At 46.9% G+C, this 13,661-nt stretch overlaps 2 protein-coding genes across 2 annotated transcripts; both read left to right on the top strand.

The window, feature by feature from the left end:
- Positions 1-7,148: 7,148 nt before the first annotated feature.
- BC939DRAFT_465077 (uncharacterized protein) lies at positions 7,149-9,493 on the top strand. The gene is made up of 6 exons (XM_051557453.1): positions 7,149-7,639; positions 7,762-7,921; positions 8,037-8,424; positions 8,551-8,841; positions 8,917-9,114; positions 9,216-9,493. Exons 1-6 carry the CDS (start codon positions 7,477-7,479, stop codon positions 9,372-9,374), a joined length of 1,359 nt encoding a protein of 452 aa, XP_051407775.1. The 5' UTR covers positions 7,149-7,476; the 3' UTR covers positions 9,375-9,493.
- Positions 9,494-9,558: 65 nt separating this feature from the next.
- BC939DRAFT_465075 (wings apart-like protein regulation of heterochromatin-domain-containing protein) lies at positions 9,559-12,864 on the top strand. Its single transcript, XM_051557452.1, has 9 exons — positions 9,559-10,078; positions 10,197-10,327; positions 10,421-10,529; positions 10,598-10,765; positions 10,854-11,084; positions 11,176-11,362; positions 11,439-11,915; positions 12,002-12,126; positions 12,218-12,864. The coding sequence occupies exons 1-9, from the start codon at positions 9,851-9,853 to the stop codon at positions 12,632-12,634; spliced, it is 2,073 nt and encodes a 690-aa protein (XP_051407774.1). The 5' UTR covers positions 9,559-9,850; the 3' UTR covers positions 12,635-12,864.
- The last annotated feature ends 797 nt before the right edge of the window (positions 12,865-13,661 follow it).

The raw sequence follows: 13,661 nt of genomic DNA, 5'->3' as shown, positions 1-13,661 counted from the left end.
TCCTGCGTCGCTCGATCAAACATGTTTATCTGCCATCTAGTCTTTCGTCACTGCAAACCAGTACATAAACCTATAAACTTGTTAGACCCGTAAACATTATTTCTTGTGGAGAGTGGAGACCATTCCTTCTTTCCCCTCTCGACGGTTACACATGCCCTAGTGCCCTGGTCACCCCACGGAAAGATAGGCAACTCACCCATCCACCCATCCACCCATCCATAACGCAAAAAATGCCATGGTCTACATACTTGACCATCTCCACTGCGGGCAAATATACTCCAACGCAGCCATTATTTCTTCCGGGGCATACCAATACTGCGAACACCTCGGCTGAGGTTCCATGTACCCAAGCCAGGCTCAGATCCACCTCGGCTGAGTTTTTGGGCACATGGCAATCTAAATGCTGGTAGTCTAATCTTAGGTATAGATTTATTATTCGCCCCCCTTCCTTCATAAAGAGGAACCAGTCGGCTTTGTCATGTCCTCTATCCTGAGCTCTTGTGCGTATTATCAGTCTATAATATTACGTGATTAGAACCTGGCTCCTGACGCTCAACTAGACCTGAGTATCTTCTATTCCTGGCACCATTGCAATAAATCACGTTGCCCTCATAGATTGGACACGAAATTGGCTGTATGCATGTACCCTTGCAGAAAATAACCATGGGAACCAAGAAAAAAAAAAGAAACACTCTAGTATACTAGGTTGTTGTCCCTGAATAACGGAATGCAATAAAGAACTTCTTGTAACCACACGCTCATGAAACATTCCCTACCAGGCATTGCTGGAGACCGTATTTCAATCGTTGTGTTGATCGTTTACGTCGTCTCGGCTAAATCGACATAACAGCATCGTTATTGGATTAGGATACATTTTCCTGAGGAAAGAATGTATACCAGCACTGTCCCTGGTCGTGAGCGCAGGGATGGAAATGAGATAACGGAATGAAACAATAGATATTTATTCCAGCGCAACATTGTATGGCACGGCAAAACGAAATAGCGAGGGCTTCTGTTTTTTACGTCATGTTCTCAATGTCGCGTAATTGGATCGACCTCCATGGCCCGACGATGTGGTGCTCAAGGCATTGCCATCACTCCACTGCTTCCTTTCCATGGTCAATTCCTGTTATGCACCATTTTTTGCCCTTAAAAGTATATCTCCGCGCGCGTAGCATGCGTCCTCTGAAATGTTTTTGGACCCGGGAACTGAGTATGAGTATAGACAGTGGCTGCACCTGAGAGAATGCTAAAGAAGATGACCTCGTGCTAGAAGGAAAGATTGTAAAGGATCCTTCCTCGAGACAATGAACATCCATGAGGACCAGAGATCGCACTGCGACCGAGGAAAGAACATAACTAGTGGCGAGAGGGGGTTACTCGACGATTGACGTTGACACGAGAGAAAGAAGGAATATTAGAGAGACCACGGAAAAGGGATCTTTTGCGTGTTTTGGATATGAATGGAAAAGCAGACTTTTCTTAGCATAAATTCAAGGGGGTCCACCGCAAATCACAAAGAGCAAGTGCTCGTTGCAGGCTGCCATCCGATAGGCGAGCGCAGAGTAAACTATATGATAGATCCGTCTCGAGATTAGATCTACCTGCTCCAGACTACTCACCAGTAGATCGCCGAAGTAGAAGCCAACAATGCAGCCGACGCCCAATACTCCGGACGCGGACTTATGCAGGTAGGCATCGAGTGAAAAATGGATCTACAGTCTCCACTCAGATATGTAAATATGGCATTTGATTCGCACTGTTGACTCGGTCTCAATTGTGCGGGTTAAAAGATGGGTAGGAAAGGAAAGTGAACCACTGCTATGCTGTTTCTGTAGGTCAATAGAGGTTCCCAAGCTTTATGCTTCCAGATATATCACTCTCATGCCCGTTCGAGCGACGATTGGTAATTGCTGAACCCAATAGTAGCATCCTGGTATCCTCACCGAGAATATTAATGCGCATGCAACGAAAACGATAGAGCAGTACAAGGCAAGCAACTTGGTAGGGCCCTGGTGGTATTTAATAAGCTTCGAGAATAAGAGCCGGGCGCTATAGAAGAAGAGTCGCAGGATGAAGCTAGTTCCAGTGACGTTGAGGAACCGAACATCCTGAAATATTATTTAGCTCTTAGGATGGTGTTCTTGGGTGTGTCTTGAAACTCACTGTGGCGAATTTCCATTGTTGGCAAGAAAAATGGTGGAGTTCGATACAGCTTTTAAGCCTACTCATGCAATGTATGAGGAGATGTCAGAAGAAGTGGTATGGCGAATGGGAGGCAGCAGTGAAGAAAACTGCCCCGTCGATGCCTTCTGATGCTCATGGCTTTTACGTTTCCATGCAAGTTTTTGTGAATAAGGCAGCCGCAGTTGGCCATTGCATTTTAGTTATAGCTGTGAGGTACTATCGCGTGGATCCTGTAGGTGGGTCCGCGGACAGTTTAAAAAACGGTAAGTATTTTAGTTAAACCAATGTTGAACGCCACGTTAGTTATTTGATGATATTGTCCGTTCTCAGCCAACCACGAGGTTGATTGCGCGCCCCAAGACGTGTATCCGAAAAGACCGGTGCCCTTTTGCATCCAACTTCTGTATGAGAACACATTGCTGCAATCGTCCATTGTCCGTATATTGTCAAGTAAGCGCTTTCAGTGCATCGTCGGCGTAGCGGTATCTGGAAAGGCGTTGATCGACGAGCATGCACAATGCGATGAAGAACATAGGCATACTTCTTACATGAGCCCTGGGACGTGTCAAGAAAAAGAAGCTTTTGAAATGGGTCGCTCTTTGCTCTCTTTTTGATCATAAGGTATCATGCATTCACAAAGATAAAACGGTCTACTCGTAGCGTTTGGCATAGCCTATTATTTTGTTTTCCCCCTTGCTTTGCTGCATGTGTCAAATTGTTTTAGGAGACACAGCCCATTTGACCGCGATTGCTGTGTTGTACTAGAGGCCTGTTAGAGCCAATAATACAGTTCATATGTCGCCTTCGCTGAATCACACTCACTTATGATGAATCAGGCAGCTACTCTTTAGTGTTAAAGATGCGCCCATGTAGACGGCTCCATGTCCACATTCTGGGAAAGGAAAACAGTGCTCCAGTGAAATGAATCAACTGTTGAAGAAAGGGTGCCTCGACTTGTTGCTGACCATATCGCTAATTCCTGAAACAAAAACCTGAACTATACAAGTGATTCGCAGAACAATCGAGAAGGTTGTTCTTGCAGCGCTTTGATAAAAAGAAGGCGCATTGAATGAAGAGTGGCCTAGCTTAGCATATCCTCGGATACGACTGAAGAAGGAACTGATGGTACATCCCTGGACGCGCTTGCTTGCTCGCGTCATTCTTCAGCTCTGGATAGTCGTGTTTCGCGTCTCTGCCGTGCAGCAATCGTCCTTTGAGATGATCAAAATTCACTGAGGTTTTATGACACTAGAAACCAAATCTCCAAAATGGATTCTGCTTGCTGAGTGATCCGTTAGAAGTATCTTTGTCTCCGTCATATTGCCTTTTGAACCGAGCTTGGTTAACGAAGGGAAGTATAGGGATGGGTCGTTTCAAGATAACCATCCTCCTTCAATTGCTAACCGGTCCAATGAAGAAAAATTCAGCTAAAACAAAGGGTAGGGGGCATTTAGTTTGATAAGTTTTTTGGATTCCAACTCTGGGTTGGAGGACAATAAAATACATTGGCATGCTAGTCTAGGAATTGATGGGCGCCTCGAGTGTTCTAATCCAATTGAGCGAAAAAGTAAAGTTGCCACGTTGTTGCGCTGCGAGGTCAAAGGGTGCGAATCCTGGCTCACCGTGTCGTTTCTTCAGTTGTTCACAACAGCCCTGTTACCAGTCCGTCGAGCTCTGCGCTGTTTCCGGTCGACTGTTTCTCCACACCGTTGACATAGGCTGTGTACTTGATCATGGTTGAGGGTAAAACTTCGACTTTGCCACCAAATTCGTAAAATTCCGCATAATTGACCAGAACAAAGGGAATGTCCGTAATGTTACCCCTCTCCAGCGCCCTCGCACAAACGTGCATCTTGTGTTCGGCAATTTTTCCCCAACTAAAGGACATCCGATATTCGTGAGATAGAGTTGTGGAAAAGAAGGGGTGGTCAGGATTTGTTGACGGCGCATCTCGCTATTTTGCTGTCCATTCCATGATGTGAAGCGCCCCCAGTTCTTCGGTGGTTAAGGTTCGGGCGAGGGAATGTGACACAATCCTCTGCTTTCATTCTTCAAACCCTTGGGTCAATCGTCCATACATCTTTCATGTACAACAATCCTTCTGTCCCGCCATGCTCCGATTGAGGGTGAAGTTATATTTAGTGGTAGCGATTGTACGGGTGGGTCGAAGAATCGGATGAAATGTCCCTCCTGTTCTACTTTCGACGCTCAATAGAGCGCAGTAAACGGAAGCGTGCAACGATCACTGCGGCACACAGCAACATAGGGAAACTTACGGCATGGCATAGCTGTAGTAGAGTACGACGGCCTTCTTGCTGCGGGTAAGAACCTCATCGAGCTCTTCTTGGGACTTGCAGACATTGATGATCGAGGACACCTGTGGAGTCATGTTTCTTCGTTTTCGTTCTTGTGCGCCACGGATTACAGGGGAGAGTGATGGTGTAACGTTGCTGGGAAGAATGCCCTAATAGTGATTGTTCGATGAGAAGCTGCGTGATGCGACGCTGGTCCTGTTTGCTTTGTTCCAATGATGAGGAGCGGAGGACTGGAGGTGCAATGGATATGCAGCCGGCGATGATGACTAAACGGGCGGTTAAAAAGAGAATAGTGATGAAATGGGTTGGATGGAGGAAAGGGCAGGCTCGAGATTAGGCATACCTTTATATACTCTGAGGGTTGCTCGATGTGTTTTTGTCCAATCTCAGTACTTACGCTCTCTATTAAACTACCAGTAGCCCAATAGTATTGTTTGCCTTTGGATGACTCGCAACAACCGCGACAACAACAACAACACAACAATAATAATAATAGTAATTAAACGCAGCGACAAAGATATCAACATAGCTCCCAACGGCGTGTTTGTTGTCCGAACGCTTCTGCGTGCCCGCAGCCCAGCTCTCCATGTCGACTATTGCCGAAGTTTCCTTATGGTCCCACTGTGCACACTGAGTTGTTGTCGACGCTGCTGCTGCCAGGAAACCAGATAAGTGGAGCTCAGATGTGTACTATTGAAAGTGCAAAGCAAAGGGAATTCATTCGCGCATAAAATCCGTCTTTCAGAAGCCCAACAAGCAAGGATATATCCATGCAGCGGCTCCTTGCTTCATATAATCAACTAGTTGCACAGAAGCTCTGGCTTTGTCATACTGACTGCTCTGCTGGATCTCTAACGCCTATCCCCTGAACCAAGGATCGCAACCCCTTCAAATCAAGGACCCTTTTTTCAGCATGCACAGATGATTACGGAGAACATTCACGAGTCTCACTTTCTCTCTCCTTTCGGCTCGTCTTTGTAATCCCACTCAAATTGCTCACGGCCAGCATGCCGGTTGGGTTCAGGGCAATGCCTTGGTCAATAGTTCTGAGCTTTGGACGATATTCTAAGCAACAAAACGGCCATTAAAGGTGAACGTTGAAATTGCCAAAGCCAGCGAGAGGAATGAACTCGGCCTCTTCACCTTCCGCCGTCCTCATCAATTCTCCTTGTCTCCTCTGCTTCAAGCCCTGCTGTCCAGCGATTGTAACCTCTTCAGGCACCCATTGGTCTTGCGAGCCGGTGCAGGAACGAGCACAGAAAGACAGTAGATCCTGACGACATTTATGTATGATTCTCCTTTCTTTTTAATGATTTTTTTTTCTTGTGAAACGATATGGCCAAAGCCAGGCCTAGATCTCAGAAAGAGGAAATGAACCACGAGGAATCATCATTCTGGCTGCAGTTATGTCTCGCCCACCATCATCAGACCTTTCTGGGGCGCACATTCCTCAAGTTCCGTTCGAACCGCAGTGCCAAGAACAGTAAGAGAGCAGTTTTGTCGCACACTCCTCGTCGAACAAGAAAATAGTGACAGCGCTGCACTTCTAGATCTAAAAGCAGAAAACGTTATTGCCGTGCAAGCAAAATGAGAGCTGTGCAGGCCTGCCCGCTGTGTTCAAGCTTGAGAGCTGTTAGAACACGAAAATAGAACGAGCGCATCCATTGCGCCGGAGAATTATATGGAGAGAGAGTGATAGACCAACAGCTGTCGTTTGGCAATTGAGAGTCTCCTGTGTATATCTGCTACAGATCCAGGGCAAGCAAGCGCTCGCCGTTACCAGAGTATTTTGTCGTGCTTCCTCTTTCCTCCCTTTTCCTCGGCTGATGCTAGTCTCGACGGCCTCAATTTGGATTAGAGCTCGCATCGGATTGCAAACTTGCACCAAAAAAAAAAAAGGTCATCACAGTGACCTTCATACAAATAATGGTCCCTGTCCACGCTCGCGGCAAAAAAAAAGTTTAGCTGCGCCCTCCTACAGCCTTTTCCCTAAAAACAAACAGAAAAATCAAGCGGCTGTGGGTGTCAGCTCCATGCACCATGCGTTGGTAAAGTAAATACCTCCGCGGACATTGGGCAGCGTTCCCGTCAATAATGACACAGACACAAAATGGTCACTACGAATATCAGATGTTGTGTTACCTCCCTCCGGTTCTGCTTTCCGAACTCAAAATAGGTCGATCGATCGATTATGGAGTACCTGAAGGTGCAGGGAAATAGGTCCTATTGACTTGAACCGCAGTATACCCATACGTGGTCTACAAAAGCCAAAAGAACATACTCCTCAAGAAAAAAGTTCCTCGGCCAAGGCCATGGCTTTAGGCAACGAGGATGGAGATAACGGACCTTGTGTAGTTTCAGAATGCCATGTATTAGCGTGTTGGCGCATTAGCACAGCTCATCCTGGCATAAAGGCGCCATGCTTAATTTTTTGCAGAGCTGAACTGGGGCTCTCCATGTGCTTTGCGTTCGCGTCATCCCTCTTCTAGGGGATGTTCTTAGTCCACTCAGGATCCTCTCCATGCCATTTGGTGTAAAAGCTTGTAAAAGCTCAGAGATAGTTCGAGCGATAATGCACCGCCTTCTTTTGTTGAGTGGATGGTATGGTTGCCCACATGAGAGAGAAGAGGAGCAAGCGGATAGGCGCGCAAATCTCGATTTATTGGTCGGGTCACTATCCCCAGTTTGAGGACTTACATTGCCTGTTGGGGAAGGGACAACATGAAGGACAATCAGGGGTGGTATTGTTACACGACGTTGTTGCTGTGCTACTGGAGCCGAAATTAGACTTGGTTCAGGCAAGCGAGCCCGATCGATAAGATTCCCATGGAGGTCGTGCACTCGGACTATAACAAAGACGAGGGTGGCTATCCCCATCTTGTCCATTCGACTTCTCATTCTCTCATTCTCTCATCCAACCCATTCCAACCATCTACTTTTTTCGCCCAAACGCTGTTGACCTTGAAGCGCGTTGATGAGCCATTATCCCTCGCAACCTCCTCCTCCCAGTACCGATGGCAAGCCCAATGTCATGATTGTTGGGGCTGGTCTTGCTGGCATGTTCTTGGGAATCCTACTTGACCATATAGGTGTTCCCTATGAAATTTTTGAAAGAAGTAGCGAAGTCCGACCTCTCGGTAAGTCGATGGTGATTTATTAGTCTTCTATGAGGCGCTAGACATATGAGATAGATAGTCGTATCAGCCATCGTACCGCCATACCGCCATTATAACACTAACGTATCCGACACCCCACTAAGGCGCTGTGATGAGCTTGAATGCGAACATCCTACCCGTATTTGAACAGCTTGGGATATATGAGGAGCTTCTGAAGATGTCGTATCCAAGCAAAGGCTTTAACATATATAAGAGCGACCTGACGAACATTGCATCCCTAACCATCGATAATGAAGAAGAGCTGTAAGTGTGCGCTTTAGGGGATTTATTATTTTGGCTCTTCAAGCGGCATTGTTGAAATGGTCGTGATGGTCATGAAATCAGCAAGTAGCAATTAACAAGTGGTTTATGTTGATAGGTTCGGATACAACTTCTGCGTCTTCGCTCGACCTCGCCTTCACGATCTCTTTCTCTCTCGGATACCTCCGGGGAGAATCCATCGAGGCAAAAAGGTCATGTCCTTATCTCAGAGCAAGGAAGGGGTGATGATCCGATGCAGCGACGGTACTACCTACCACGGGGACATCCTTGTGGGCGCCGATGGTGCCTACTCCGGCGTTCGCCAGGACTTGTTCAAACAGATGCAGAAGACGAAGGAGCTTCCAGCGTCCGACACCGAAACACTCTGCAAAGGCTACATGTGTTTAGTCGGAACAGCCGATAAACTGGACCCCAACAAATATGAGGTCTTGAATGATAAAGTTTCGAAGGTGTACCAGGTCATTGGAACTGGCACTCAGTACTCTGTAAGAAAAACAAAAAAAAAGAAAGAAAGAAAGAAAAAAGAAGCGGAAAAAGAAGGATTGAAGGCATAGGTGGATGCATTTGCAACAAAAGCTAGCTGACAAAAACTGCATTGATACGGTACATAGTGGAGCGCAGTTAACGTTCCTGACAACAAGATTTGCTGGAACGTGATTGTTCAACTTGCGACGATGAGGCAGGCTGAGGACGAAAAGTTCAGGAACTCAGAATGGGGGCCTGATTCAAACGACGCCATGATCCGAGAGGCCAGGGATTTTCTGCTTCCCATCGGAGGCACGATCGGTGATCTTATTGATGCCACGCCGAAGGAGGCCATCTCTCGTGTGCTACTTGAAGACAAAGTCTTTGACACCTGGTACCACGGTAGAACCGTACTCATTGGCGATGCATGCCATAAGGTAATCAATGAACTATAAATTATAGAAATCGCAGACACATTCATGTTCAAAGCCAGTATTAACACTCTGGGTCAGTTGCTTCCGAGTGGTGGGCAAGGCGCAGTTAATGCACTGCAAGATGCTGTGATACTGGCAAATTGCATATACGACCTGCCATCGTTAGAGCAGCACGATATCACAACAGCATTCAGGGATTACAAGAACCATCGATATGCTCATGTGAAGGATGAATACGAAGCAAGCAAGACAAATGCAAAAGTCTTCTATGGCCAGGTAATATGCGCTTCACGATCGCTGCAGAGAGTTGCATGCTTGGTTTATTCAACTACAACCAAACGTGTCTGACATGTTGTTGAATATATATTGACTTATAGACGTTCCGCGAGCGACTCATGCGCAATGTAGCACTCAACTACCTGCCCAAATCGCTACAGCTGCGAACCATGACTAAGAGCTTGGCGTATCGTCCGCAGGCATCATTTCTTCCGCCGGCACCGAAAAGAGGCACTCGCCCTGTGCTCCCACAAAAATAATCTAGTCAAAGCGATGTAACGAAAAAAAAAAAAAAAGCACACGACAAAAAGAAACAGAGTGCTTGAACAAGTAATCGGTAATGTGGGAACGACAGTCAATAAATAATAAGGACCAGGGCTTTCCACTGTTCAGATACCACTGCTTTAATTGACAGAATTGAATTGTCCTAATGGATAATGAATTGTGGATGCTATTCACGATGAATTTTATTAAAAGCTGTAGAGGCCTGATTTGCTAGTGTCTATGGGTGAATCGGGGGAGTCCTCTGGTGGGTGAAGACCACCCTCAGCCTGCAACGCCTTGACGTTTTTGGCTATACGAGACGCCCCTTTGCAATGCATCGCGAAGGCAGGGTCCCAACCTGTGTCCTGTCCTCTTAAGGGCCTTCTTCGCCGACACCACAGGCCCTTGACATGGCATCCTCCGTCGACCCATCCAACTCAGCATCCTCATTCGAATCGACGCTTGCTAAGAGATGCCTCCTGCACCGCGCAAGAGTACTGGGTCCAAAACAAGGCGAATCTATGGACGACAACGGAGTTTCCTTGGTCAGGATGGTGTCGCTTGTCGCCGTGAAGGCGAGTATGGTCTTGAGGAAGCAGCACAGCCACGACCAGTCTCACAGCTGAAACGTGGGAACTCGAATCTAAGAGCACTACCAGCGATAAAGCGTGGTATTTCAAGTCTTAGTGGCGGAAACAATGTGGGTGGTAGCTGCAATTTAACTGTGGGGTGGAAACATAGACACAGGCAAGCATTCACGCAGCTGATCTCCATCTTCCTGCGTCTATCGTCCGCTATTCATCTATGAATGCGCATAGGAACCAAATGTGGCTCTCAGGGCGTCGCATGAACTACGGGAGGCAGGGCAAAGCCATCGGTTCAAAGATGAGATCGAATATATTTTGCATGGTATCAGGTCAAACAACAAGCTAAACATTCGCCGGACCAGGTACGTCGCTTGTTATGGTACCAAACCTGCAGAAGATACAAGAACACGAACAAGATTTGACTTGATGAAGTCCTCTCCACTTTCCTCATACAGCTGCTTAGATCTATCGCGCTCCATGTTGAGGCAGGAATTTGCTGAGCAAGTCAAGGCACACCACTACATGCCAATAATCTTTGAGTCAATATGTATTGACCGGGATCCGGTAGGGTTTATATGACTGAAATTCTATGAGGGCGCAATGACAGGGCAGTGCTGACCACAGAACTACAGATTGTATTTTCCTGCCTGGTGCTCATGATAGGCATCGTTCTGCAGGATGAAAAGGGATGGAGAGATGTTATGACTATCAGCAATCTCGTTGATTTTCTATGCGAAGGTTTGAAAATGAGCGCAGATCCCATGGCTGTATTACCAACTGGTCGCCACGAAATATCTATGGTAAATGAAGGAAGCCGTTGAATAGTATCAAGGAGGATATGCGGACAGTTCAACATATTAACAGGAAGCGATGCTCTGTATCAAATAGTACAACGACTTCAAGGACATAGTTCGGCAAGCGGGAATCATTCAAAAAGGACAAAAAGTCTTGACAATGTCCATAATCCTGTCGACTTTAGCGTATATCGTCAATGGGTGCGTATCAATGCAGGATGCTGGCACCCTATCAGTTGTTACTCAAGACTCCGCCTTTATAGAAGCGATTATCAATATCTTAGTGGATGATCTTGCATGGATAAAGCAGCCATCATCGACACCAGTAAGTAATTATTGGGTTCTTGTATGCGTATTGTTTTGCATATGATGGAGAGCACTGTCATTCATATGACACTTGGCTTTGCATATGCTAGGATGTCGCTCTCTCCGATGTACTGGACATTGATCGGATAGAGAACTGTCTCCGTATTCTCGAGAGACTTGCACTGATCTGCAGACGGCCGGCCGCGGCGCTTGCGGCCAATATACGACTCTTCCCACTTTTGGTACAATTGATCGCACTCTGTCGCGCGCATGCCTTCCAATATCCTCAACGCACTGGTGAGTTTAAGCGCTTGAAATGTCTGTAGTGCTGTATGATGGATAATTAACATCTCGGCGTCTTTACCTCGTTTAGAATCCTTGAGCCTAATGCTACACACCCTGCGTCTGCTGATCAATGTCACGAATGGATTCGAGCCTTGCTGCGACAATCTGGCACAGAGTGGGTCAATTGCGATCTTGGTCCAAAATTTCGTGCAGTTTTATAGCCAATGCCGGAACTACAACCCTGAGCGACAAGACACAGAGCCGCTGTCATCAGCAGATGTGAACAAAATACAATGGACAATGATAGATTCACGGTCGGATTCTGGGCTATCATTCCAGATGCTGCCCCAAGATGATGCTGCAAGCTGCTGTGTCACTGCTGGCACTCTGGACTTGGATTTTCCTCAGCCTTCGCTCGATGCGACATTGAATGCTTCGCATCGTAGAGAGACCATAATCGAGAACGATGCCAATGGATGGTACGATATTCTGCTACTATCGATCGGTCTACTGGTCAACATGCTGGAAACCAATCCAGATCGCAGGGAACAAGTAACACGCGCAGGTAAAATAATAACCAATGGCTGCATTATGGATTTGTGAGGAGTTTATGTTAACGGCGAACTATATTGCATATTGTTTGGTACTAAGCTATTGGATTAGAATGCAAGGCGATTGGAGATTGCTTTCATAAGGAGTGCAGGTGTGAAAAGAGTATGGAGGCACTGGAACGGTTGGTTGAGATATATAACACGGAAGCAACCATTAGCGAGATGGTATGGAAACTAGGGCATTTCATATCAGCAGTCTGTTATGAACGGGAATAAGACTCATCATTTTTTCGATTCCTTTGTTTCTTTCATACAGACGGAAAATCAAGTCCTGGCAGCCTACCTGGCGTTACTTATCGGCTGCATCGTCGGAGAAAATCGCGAATATGAGGCCCGTCTGTACAAGTCGATCAATGGCGGCAGTCTTGTCCCTATAGTAGACCTTCTGAAAGAGTTCGTGGCCCTTCATCAGACAGTGCAAGCAACCCAGGAGGACGGCGATCAAGTGATGTCGACCCAAAGATCATGCCAGGAACTAACGGATGGATCCACAGACGGTTTCGATGCGATCCATTCTGGGGATGAGAAGGCCCTTTCAGAAATATCATTTTCATCCGCAAGTGTTGCAGAGACCCACAGTAGTTTTCTCAAGATCATCCAAGTGTTGCAGGAAATTGAAACACGTACTCTATCCCTTGGATCGTCTCATCTGGAAAGAGAGACAGACACCTAGGATAAATTTTAACTGATACGGCCAATACAGTTATTCTTGCTGGGGCCGGCGGAGGGGCTTTGGGCGAGACAAGTTACTGATCCACTCAAGGCCAATACAACATTGGCCAAATTTTGGGAGCCCATGCAGTCCCTATCTAGCCATCTCTGGCACCCATCCTCAAGACAGACAGACGCCCGATTCGCTGGCTTTGTCCTTGTTTTATCCTACACATCTCGGATATTTCGATGACGCGAGAGATTCATCCGTACAAACGACAGTGTACCCGAGGCTGTTTGCCTATGTAGTGCAATGGCATGCGGAAACATGGCATCAATATTGATACTGGAGTGAAAACAAGTAAATTGCAATGAATATGTTTATAACAACATACCTTGTGGAAAAAATACCCCTTGAAGCTCTCGTGTAGCGATGCCAACATGGTATGGGTGTTGATCTTTCCTGACCCGTATATAAACATCGCCGGCCTCGTTGGCCCAGTATGCATCCCGCCTTGTCGGTCCACGATTCGCAATGCCCCATGCACGGCATGATCCTTCTCAGCCCGGTTCGCCTTTTTGAGCTCCCACAGCTTTTTTTCATCGAGCAGGATCCGTAAAAAATCACGAAGTGGTTGTAGAACATAGCTGAACTATCAGAGGTCGTGCCGGTGTTCTTCCATGCATACGAACGACGACGACGGTGGCGAGATCTCCAATTCCGATATGCTAGGCGTTTCGCATGTATGGCCTCCTTCCTTGTCCGTCTGCGATATGGACCATGATCCCCACATCGTCTTTGATCGTAACACTGACCCGTTCGCATTTTTTGGTCCCCAGCGCGACTCTGAATGACAAGCTGGGAGTGTTGAGGGCGGAGCGTCTGATAGGCAAGGTCGTAATTTGGTTCGGTTTCCAGGGGTCCAGCGCACAAAACGGTGCCGAAATTACTTCACCGGGTCCACCTCCACCACCACAACATCCTGGAGGTCCTGGTCGAAAGCCTTTGCGAAAAATCCTTTGTTAGTGAACCGCGACGTAATCTCCGA

The sequence above is a fragment of the Gamsiella multidivaricata genome, assembly GCF_025024155.1.
Source record: "Gamsiella multidivaricata strain RSA 2152 chromosome Unknown BC939scaffold_87, whole genome shotgun sequence".
NCBI lineage: Eukaryota > Fungi > Mortierellomycota > Mortierellomycetes > Mortierellales > Mortierellaceae > Gamsiella > Gamsiella multidivaricata.
Note: the sequence above shows the minus strand (reverse complement) of the source record. Positions and strands in the feature narration are given on the sequence as shown.